This window comes from Vombatus ursinus, unplaced genomic scaffold, assembly GCF_900497805.2.
Source record: "Vombatus ursinus unplaced genomic scaffold, bare-nosed wombat genome assembly UNPS02014820.1, whole genome shotgun sequence".
Classification (NCBI taxonomy): Eukaryota; Metazoa; Chordata; class Mammalia; order Diprotodontia; family Vombatidae; genus Vombatus; species Vombatus ursinus.
The window spans coordinates 21385935-21397329 of record NW_020954598.1 but is presented as its reverse complement, the minus strand read 5'-3'; the positions used below and the strand labels follow the sequence as shown (position 1 = coordinate 21397329).

General features: G+C 36.6%; 1 protein-coding gene across 4 annotated transcripts in view; it reads right to left on the bottom strand.

Moving 5' to 3' along the window:
* Positions 1 to 11395, bottom strand: part of DCAF1 (DDB1 and CUL4 associated factor 1) — an 83789-nt gene that overhangs the window by 5305 nt on the left and 67089 nt on the right. For 3 of the 4 annotated variants that reach the window (XM_027837024.1, XM_027837027.1, XM_027837025.1), the window contains exons 23-24: positions 4292 to 4300; positions 468 to 720 (exon numbers count right to left, since the gene is read on the bottom strand). In XM_027837024.1, coding sequence (XP_027692825.1) covers positions 468 to 720; positions 4292 to 4300 — 262 coding nt within the window. The remainder of the gene's footprint in view (positions 1 to 467; positions 721 to 4291; positions 4301 to 11395) is intronic. The other variant, XM_027837026.1, reaches the window with a different exon arrangement.

Here is an 11395-nt window from a genome sequence, read left to right as displayed (position 1 = left end):
AGGAGGAGGAGGAGGAAGAAATGCTAAGCAGAAGAGAAAGAAAGGAGGAAAGAGAATGTGCCCCACCACTTCTAAGAGGGAGGAGCCAGCAGCAGAGAGGAAAAGGACAACACAACGGACTCTATCACTTTATCTCTTTAGAAATGAGTAACTGTTCAGGAGAGCTTCTTCTGATGAATTCAGACGTGCCCCTCAGATGGAACAAACAACTACATTTTTCCCATCTGATTTAGAAAGTTTAGTCCTCTGAAGCTAAGGGACCATGGCCAGGTGGTTACACAGTTTAGGTGGTGAAATAGCAAATGAACACAGATGCTGACTTTGCCTTTCCTCCATGGGAAATGTACGGTTAGCAGCTGAGGGCAGAGCAAAGAAGACATGTTTGACTCTCCGTCTGGGTTGGCATGTAGGAATAAATACTCTCTGATGCTTCCTAGGATCAGAGTGATGGTCCTGTCTATACTTACTGTCTCCCAGTATCAATTCAACTTCCTCATCAGCATCAGAGTCTTCATCTTCCCCTTCATCTCCTTCTTCAAGCAAGTTAGCCAGCTCTTCATCTGAAGGAGAGAAGTCATTATCACCATCCTCGCCAGCATTCTCATTGTTTTCATCTTCCTCCAACTCAGCCTCCAGCAGCTGGTCAGTGTCAAGTTCATCAAGGTCATCTGTGTCATCATCATCTTCATCATCATCTTCTTCCTCCTGTTCTTCTTCCTCCTGCAGAGAAAACAGCAGGTCCATTAGGGTTAATGCCTCAAAACCAAACACATGGCAGACGCAGTAGCTTTAGCTTTTCCCAAACAGGTTGTGTGTGAGGGATGGGGGAATTCCCTGGGATGTAACTTACTCCCAATTCCAATGCATTTCAGGGTTAGTACTAGTTTAAAGTATCAGACTGATAGCTCTGAGATACACAAGCCATGCCTACCCAAAGAAGAGCACAGCACAGAAAGGACATATCTCTTCCAAAGGACTTTGAGTTCAAAGTTATTAGGCAAGTTCAATCTCTATTGAACCTTCAGCAGTTTACCTAAAACTCCCCAACAAGGTATTAACAAGTTATGCAAAAATCTAGTCATAAGTCAAGAGAGAATTCACTTCATCATTCATTCCTCTCCTGCCTTAGCCACAGCAGGAAAAAAAATTCAAATAGGAATCATTTAAATAGGAGTAGGACAAGTTTCTTTCAATAATCAAGTAAATTCTGCTTTTTTAAGCTGAGAAAACACAAGCCAGTTAAAGACAAATCAGTACTTAAATTCATCTTCTCAAAATCACACTGCATTTTCAACGTCCTAGTCTTGATCTTTTTCATTGTTAGGGTATGATGCAACTATAATCTCCCCATTATTCTTAACATAAAAACAAGAGAACAAATTCTATCATAACTGCAATGCAGGAGAACAAACCCTGAGTGATAATATAATTCAACACACAAGGCTTCACTTTCTTCATCAATCAACCACAATGTGCTAAACTGTTCATATATTTCTCCCAAGATCTTCTCAGAGACAGAACAGGTACTAGGAAACGAATCCAATGTTTTGCTCCCAATTCCCAGGGCTTTGAAAATTCTACAGCCAGTCAGTTGTCACCAAGTTTAACTTTGCACAAGAATGTAAATAAACTTCTAGTCCTGGGGCTGGCTCAAACACCAATTACCTAAATATAATAGCAAAGAGATTCTAATCTTTGCTGTAACTTGCATTCAATATGATTCTTAATAATTGGCCCCCCAAAACACAAGTAAAGTGGGGAATGTAACAAACAAGTTCCAAATAAGAGAAAATTATAATATCCACCAATTATTTTTAAAACCCCACACATACCTCTGACCTTTCTTCATCATATGAGAATTTACTAGCTTGGTTAATTGCTTTTTTCCTTCTGTGGTGCCTACAATAATGTCTGAACTACTATTAGTAAGAGTTTTAACCATCTAATGACTTAGAATTGCCAATTATTACTATGAACTCACAGATTTTTAGAAGTAAAATAATGGATGAAGTAAAACCACAACACTAGGAAGTATAACATTTTTTTTTTTTTTTTTAAGCTAGGCAATGGGGTTAAGGGACTTGCCCAGAGTCACACAGCTAGTAAGTGTTATGTGTCTGAGGCATTTGAACTCAGGTCCTCCTGAATCCAGGGCCGGTGCTCTACCTACTGCGCCACCTGGCTGCCCCAGAAGTATAACATTCTTACATGAAGAGTAAGGAAAGGTAGCACATGTAAAATTGAAGCACCTAGTTTACCTATGGGGCCAGTCTGAGGTTTATAGCACTGAGTATTGAACACAAAATGAAACCACTGTACCTGTGGGTTATCAATAAACATTCACTAAACTGAAGTGAATCAAGAGTAAGAAAAGTCAAATCACTGCAAAAACACTGGATAATTAATACTGACACAAGCAAAATGATCACAACTTAAGGAAAAATGAGTCCCTTGCAAAGTCAAAAGAAAAAAAAAGCAACCACACACAGACCAGATTACAACTGATGGAAAAGCAGTCATCTTTGCTGACATATTTTTATGCCCTTTACCAGCATTTACCCTACCATCATAATAAGCAGTTGGTATGGAAGGCAAGCATATACAAAAGGACAACTTTTGGTTCTCTGGTGTTCATGCACTAGACAGAACATTTATCAGCTTTTCAAAATCTCAAGTTAGAGGAGAATATACAAAGAGCAAAATGTTAACTCAAGCAGCTCAGTAAGATACATGTTTCTAGGTCTTAACACCTCATAAAAATGTTATTATTACCTTCGCTTAGCCAGGAAAATTGGGTAAGGAGAAATTCACAAACCTTCAGTTAAGGCCTATTTCCTAAAAGTAATTCTGAAAAGGTCCTAGCTTTGCAAACAAAATTCCAAATTCACAAGTCCTGAACTTGGGTGGAAATGAGGCAAGGGTCTACCTGGGCCTACAACAATTCTACAAATCCAACTTTTCATTTCATTTTCCTGTATTTGAACTAATTCTACACATAACCATCAAAGAAGATCCAAGGAACACTGCTATAATTATAAGAAAAGGAGGTAAGAGGAATGTATGGAAATCTGCCTGATTAAAAGGAGACCTTGTTGCTTTATCAACAAAACTCAAGTGTTTAAATAACCAATACTAGTTTATTTTCTACAATATCACACATGGATAAGACTATTATGAATCAAACTCTTCTAGGGTCAAAGTACTCTTAAAAATACTTCATCTAACTTACCTAGAAAATTAATAGAAAGATTCCAGGAGAATCCTTCTTATTTTAAGCAGCAAAGTAATCCAGCTTTCATGGTTAAGTATCAAGGTTTTTTAGTGAGGGACTGACAAAATGGCCAAAGAGAAAAAGTGGCATCCAGGTTTCCCCCCAACCCCCAGCCCACCCCTGAGTCAAACAAGATATCTCTTTAGTGGCTTGGGAATAGGATTATTACATAAACACTTTATATCTACTGCCAGCTCTGAATTCAATTCTTGGAATAACTATTAATGATCAGCAAACTATAAAAATGTCAGCTATTATTAATATATATATACTTAAATCATTCAACAAAATGTTATGTTTTTCTTAATATCTAAGTGAAACAGCAAGTCTATTTTGGCATTGTCTTCAGATCTATTTTGACTTTTCTTCCTTAAAGGTAGATTTTCACCGTATCTGATGTCTATCCCATTCAGACACTTGCTATCCTTTAACTAAGAGGCTCCTTCTTCTCTAATAAAGAGGCCTTCTGGGTAGAAGTATTTTCCTTCAAGAACAGAACAGCTTACAACAACTTATAGTTGATAGAGATAATCAAGAGTTATTTCATGATAAAGCTTTTTCTTTTGATGACCACAGCATCTGTTTCTAATGAGACCATTCAAAACTCCTCTCTGAAAACAAAATAGCTACTTTTCCAACAGAAGTAGCTTTAACGTTGTTTTTCCAGGCAAATCAAGCCATTGAACAAGTTTAACAGAGTAACTTGTCTTAACAACTGGAACAAGGATAAGACTTTTTTTATATGTGATCCACACCTGACCCTCGTATCTTAACCCAGCCAGATGGTCTTTTTCAAAATAAAAATTCTGTTTCATACACTTTCTGCAATATTTGCTTCTCGGTGTTGAGCCCCCTCAAAAGTTCTTTTCATTACAGGTCCAAATAACCTGCATTCCCCACCCCCCCACCCCCAGTAATGTCTAACACTCATACATTTAAGTAATTTTACCAGGAAATCTGGGCCTATCAGAAACAATATATTCAACTATGGCTATGATTGATAGGAGTAAAGAATCTTACCATCCGCTTCTATGCAGTCAGAGGACACATGGACGGACACAATACAGGAAACACAGCATACAATGTGTCATAGATTCCAAAATGGAGTGGAGAAAAGATAGAGTTATTCTCTTGTTGAGGTTTACTTTACAAAAAATATGTTTAACAATAATTAGATGACTTCTGCTTGATGATTTTTCAAAATGCCTAAATCTTATGGGCAGCAAATATCTAGCCCTCTTAAGTATGTTACTTTCTATAGAGGTGTACTACTGTACTACTTAAAGAACAATATTTGAATTTTAAACTTTTGTTTTCACTAAATGTCAATGTCAAAATTACTGCCTTGACTATGAAACAGATATTATAGTCTCTATTAGATATAATCAAGATAGTAATCTGCTTATTTATGTTTCAATCAAATTACGTTTCAGGTTTGTAGGCATATGACCCCTGGTATAACCTATGCCTTGCTGATTCCAAATTAAAATGGTGAGCATTTTCTCATATATAATGAGAAAACAGCACTAGCTTATTCCATCCTGTTGGGGTTAAGTCACTTTGAGATCCAACTCATTAAATTTTAAAGGAATTTAAAGTGAGTGGAGAAAGATAAACATTAAAATATAGTGTTGTTTTTCTGGTCTTATCATTTTATCAGACTGCAAGGGGCCACTCAGACTTGACATTATTTTAGTAAGGTGAACATGCAAAGAGAGATCACTCAAACCTCCAATTCCTGTGCCATAGAAAATGAACAAATGTTCAAGGTCAAATTACTAACATCTGAGAAGATAAGAGCACAAAATTTTGCGTATTTCGTAAAAAAAAATTGTATAGTAAATGATCCATATGAAAACAACCAGCCTAGAGCTATTAAATACAGCACAAAGGCACACCAATCATAAACAAAACAGAAAAAGAGATCAAAGACTCAGGAAGTGGCAAGATTATGGTGGCCAAAGAAGAGCAGAGAAATGTGATGAAGTGGCAACCACTCCACAAATTCCCATGACTGCAAATGTGACTCAATCAAACCCAAGTTATAAAGCAGCTTTATTCAAAATACACCCTTATCCCACCCCCCAACACACATATCTGCTGTTTGGGTCATAAATCAAGGGTTTAGAGGGATATGAGAAGCTCACCATCAAGGTACAATTTCAGAACTGGACTTTAGTTTTAAGTCTGCTCTTAACAACATTTCCCAGAAAAAGAGAAGAGTACTAAATAGGAAATACTGCAGAGGACCTAATTCAGTGACATCATTTTATCTGCCATCTATAACCCAAAGAAATTTCAAATGACATTTAAGAAATCTGATGACCTACCAAGACAATAGATAATATGCAGAAAATATTCATAAAACACTGTGGTGATAACAATTGCTAACATTTACATAGCACCTACTGTGTGCCAGCACACTTTTACAATTATTATCTCATTTGAGCCTCACAACAACCATGGGAAGTAGGTGCTGTTATTATCCCCATTTTACAAATGAGGAAACTGAGGCAAACAGATTTTTTTTTTAATAGTAAGTGTCTGAGGTTGAATTTGAATTCAGGTCTTCCTCAGTCCAAGCCCTCCTGGGCTTGGCACCCAGGCAATATGGCATCACACTAGCTGCCTTACTAATGATAATAGAACTATGCTACCCCATCAGATTCATGCAACATAAGATTTCATAAAATTAAGATGACTCACCTCTAACAATGACTGCCTGAAGGTAAGGTCATGCCATAACATTTGGTGTCTTCGAAGCCTTCCAGAACTAGAGAGCACTTAGAGAAGCTCACTTGTTCAGAGTCTGACACCCTAGCAGGTTGCCAGCCTCAGAGCACGTACCTCCCCTTCCCTATATTCTCTTCCTAATCCAAGATATCAGAACTCCTCATCAGTTCACTCCTTTGAGTACTCCCTAAGAAGAGTTAAATATCTCACTGTAAAAGAATAAATTCATCAGCCTCCTTCTCCTTTTCTCCATCCCCTGCCTCTGAGCCTTTAAAAGAAAGCTGGGGTGGGGTGTTAAGAGAAAGAAAACAAAATTCTAACTTTCACTCGCCAATGTGTCAAGAAGCACTCTAGTCCCGAAGGCTTCTGAGATAGTACTCGTTGATTCCACTCTTTTGATTCCTCCTCCCCCACCCTAATATTTTATATGATCTCTCCTCCCACTTTTGTAAAAGGACAATAATTTTACGGAAAGGTAATTTGCATATCACCTTTGAAATACACATGAGGATGGGGGGAGAGGAGGCTGCTTTTTTTTTTTTTTCCCAAATCAAAGAACTGCAACCTCCTGGACCTGTGGATTGGTCTTTCCATTCTGGAAAGCAATTTGGAACTACGCTCAAAAAACTGACTAAACTAGGCATATCCTTTGATTGATATCCCAAAGAAATTAAAGGAGGAGGAAAAGGAATCATATTTATAAAAATATTTACAGCTACTCTTTCTGTGATAGCAAAGAATTGGAAACTAAGAGGGTGTCCATAATTGGGAAATGGCTGAACAAATTTGGTATACAACTATAATGAAATACTATGGTGCTGTAAGAAATAATGCACGGGATGGTTTCAGAGAAACCTGGGAAGACTTGTATGAACTTATAAAGATTGAAGTGAAAAGAATCAGGAGAACAATTTATATAATAACATCACTGTAAAGATAAATAGCTTTAAAAGACTTAAGAACTCTATTCAACACAATGAGCAATCATGATCTCAGAGGACCAATGATTGAAGCATGCTACCCACTTCCTGACAAACAATCAATAAACATTTATTAAGCGCCTACCATATGACAATCACTATGTTACCTGCTGACAGAGAAATGATAGATTCAGGGTGCAGAATGAGACACACATTTTTTTTAGACATGGCCAATGTGGAAATCTGTTTTACTTTAGAATGTATGTTTGTTAAAAGGATTTTGTTATTCATTGTTCTTTTCAATGGGGGTATGATGAAAGGTGGGAAAGAAAGATTTGTGTTCATCGAAAAAAATTTAACAAGCACTACAGCCTTTAAAAACATACTACTGAAATTATAATAATTAGCCAGAGTATTTAAATACTTCTAACTATGGATAGAGGCAGAAGATGGGAGAGGTAAAAGGAAGAAAGGAAAAATATTACATTTGGGATGGGGGTGAGGGAAATGAGCTACAGCAATTCACAAAACACAACACAATAATGCAAAACAGTCTTTAGTTCTTATACAGGCCTCTTCTAAATTAATAATGACAGACTAGCAAGGAAGATGGCACAGGAGATTTTAAAATCACATAATAATAGCACACGCCTTAATTCAACTGTACTCAAGATGTGGTCTTTGACCAATCATCTGACACACCATGAAAGGAACTAAACCATAACTATATTACCATCTCCACTTTAACTGAAAACATCTATTATGAAAGGATTGCAAACTCAGGTCTCTCAAAAAGGGAAATACAGAAATTTGGGGATTTGGAGCCACCAGGTTTTCAAAGGCAATAATAAATATGATTATGCCAACAATTTGGAAAATGAACAAAAATACAAGCATTATCACCATGTCTTACTTAAAAGCTTAACCAGTTCAAAATATTCAGTACAGGGTAGAAACTGAATGAATCCAAAAGCTACTTCAGTCAGCAAATATCCTCGACCAGTGGTAAGATGTGGCATCCTACAGCAACACTAGTTGAGATCACAAGATCAACTGCTAAACATTACAGAAGTCTGCCAACAGGATGGCCTCCAAAAATAAATAAATAGTGACCCCTAAGAGAAATTTAGCATGAGACCCAAGTGAGCCAGATTATTCTGACATTTGTAAATAAAACCAGAAGGAAGGAAAAAATACAAAATGAAACATGCATACATACATACACATGTACACACATACACACATGTAAAAGATATATTGTTAACGGCAACAATGGTACAACTGCCCCATTTGGTCTCTCTAGCATCACATTATCCGATGTGTTATGTGAAGAAATGGCAACAATACACAAAAAGATAAACTTGAAAGGAGAGCTGGACCTGGACAAGTATACATACAGAAAAAAATGTCATGCTGAAGGCATGCAATTTTAAAAACACTCAGGGGGCAATTTTCAAGGTATTTCAAAGTAAACATTCCAATGGAATGGAAAAAAGATCACAGGTGGTTCCTTTACCAAAAAAAGCCCGGAGTGGGGGGTGGGACAGGGGACGGGACACAAAACTAGACAGTTTTTTGCGGCTTTTTTTTTTTAAAAAACAAATCATCACAACTTTATGCTCACATAAAAGAAAGGTGTAAGTAAGGAACACAAGATCCCTCTCTTCGTATCATGTTATGTCTCACGCATACATCAAAATCAGCCGACACACTACAACAGATGACTGCAGAGATCACAAACTGTCAGCTCTGATCTGCTGAATACTGACCACACAAAGTACTAAACAAGAAGATATATGTTCACAAAAGGCATTCATCAATTTAATGGAATAAGTCCTGCATGAGGTCCAAACAAACAAACACTGATTGTGAGGCTAAATATTTGATCCATCACTGACAATGTGCCAACTGCATTGAGTCTTCCAACACTACAAAGCCTTTTGCACAGCAGTGCAAAAGAGACTAATTTAACTATGCACACTTCAAAAGCAAAATAGATCAAAAATGTGCATCTCAGACAGGTAATAAGCTGAACCCAGAACTGAAAATTTTTTAAAAAAATCAGGTTAGCTTGAATTTAGAAAACTGGGTAGTACCTTTAAATGATTCCAAAGGACTTAAATACTATAAAAATCTCACCTCTCCAACACAAATATATTCTCCTAGTAATATAAATCATGGAATGCCATGGTTATTAGAAAAACTAAAATTATAAATAACTTAAAAGACATATTTAAGTACATTTCAGTAGAGTGCACATATAAACCAACAAAACTTGAGGACATGTAAGACTAGACAAGGAGGTGGAAGCTCATATAGCAAGAAGTGAGAACAGGTAGATAGTCTCAGCAAAATGGTGATAAGCCCCAAGATATAAAAAGAAAAAGAGTTAAGTAGGTAGGTCCCTTACAGAGAATGTTATGTGAAAACACAGTCAAGAATTGTACAGAATATGATGGTATAGAAAGGTTACAATTTCTGTGATATAAATTTATGGATCCAAAGTATAGTTTACACCGTGAAACCACCATGAAACTTACCCAAAGTACAGTTCTGCATAATCAATTGTTATCTTAATAGAGCCTGAAACTAACAAGAAGCAATGTGTACATATTAAATATTATAACTCTTTAAAGTATATTAAAACCAAAGTAAAAATTAACAATTGTTTAAAAAGTCTATTTGAAGAGAGCCTGTAGAACACCTCAGTATTATTCTTCCAATAACTTACAAAAGTTTTAGTCACTCAATAATATTATTGTGTTTGTCCTTGTGTGGCAACACATACACACACACACACAATCTTCTACCCTATCTAATCCCATTGCACCAAAATGTAATTGGTTATCATGTTGCCCCAAAACAGGGATGGAAATGATGACTCAGAAGTGCTAGTTATGAAAGGTATAAAGTGTTATGGTTGAATTTTCATAAGTGGAAGTCCTTTCTATTAGCTTTAACATCTAACACTGTAACACTCAGCAAACAGTGACTGATACTCCAGGACACACACTACAAATGGGTTTGCTAATGGATGAGGTGAGGCTGGGCTCCCACCTACATGGCCTAATTAGTTATAGCTAATATGCTAGATCACGTCTACTGAACCTCTGGTCAATTTGCTCATTTCTCGCAGTACGTTTTCTCAATGAAAAAATACCTAAATCAAACTCTAAATGATTGTCCCAGGGACCTCTAGAGGCTAAAATTTTAACCATAAGATGCCAAATGATTAGACAACAGACAATCACTGTGCCAATCAGGTCACTTAACTTTTTCTCCTGGTGCTTCTTCAAAATTACCAGCTTCAGGACCTATCCAACCAATGTATGTTGTGATTTAAAAAAAAAAAAAAAAAGAACTTTTAAGATCTGCAGTTAGGAAACATAAATATTCTCTATACATAGGAAACCCAGCAGCATAAAAATAGCTGATACCATTTGATGACTGACTCAGGCTCGTAAAGCCTGTATATTTTGGATGGACATTCCCACTCTTATTATTTATAATGAACATTATATATATACAGTACTATGTGTTCTATTTTATTAATTTTAAGTATTTTATTGATGCCTTTATATCACAGTCATTTCAATGCCATACTCCCTTGTAACAAAGAAAAAAGCAAAAACGACCAAGAAAAATACCAACAAAGAAAAGGGTTTTGTGGGCCAGGCCATGAACCTGGTACCTTTGCGCTAAGGCACATATTCCACATAGAAAGAAACCAAATATACTTTGGTTTGGGCCATTGAACTAGGCCCAATTATGTATTCAGGCCCCAGTAAAGGCTCCACTCTAACCCAGACACAGGCAATAATTTGCCCTTACACTCAAGAAAGGAAAATTCTGCAATTAATCAAAAATCTCCCTCTCAGACAAGATGTGCCATGAAACAAAAGGGAACACTTGCTACTCAGTTTGAAAGCTACAGAAATTGTGACTGCCAATAGTGACAGCACTTTGAAGTTGGATGAAAAGTATTCCATAAATATGCAGATGTAGATATTTAGTCATCCTGATTCCCCTGGGTTAAAGGGATAATCAAGTTGCAAGGACAAGCAAAGTATTCATATCCTGCTTCAGATACTAACGAGCAAATGTTTGAATATCAAATCAGTAAGACAATTCACTAATGTGAGTTCACTACAGAAAATCTCATTTATTTCTCCCACAAAATTAAGCTATCATGTTCACTCCAAAGCCCCAAACCAAACCACTCTGGGCTTTACTTGCACAACAAAATTCCCATTTGTAAGAAGATGCTTCAGAAAATTGAGGAAGTATGAAGACAAGCTGTTTGCTAAGTGTATTAGTTAACCTTAACCCAACATGGCTTTAATGGTAAAATAAAACAAAACAAAAACCACATATAATCTATTCCACTTGCTTCTATCAATCATGATTTCCCTAAATAACAAATGTGAAGGGCTGGGATGTAGAAATAAGGTGTGGAATGGAACAAACACAA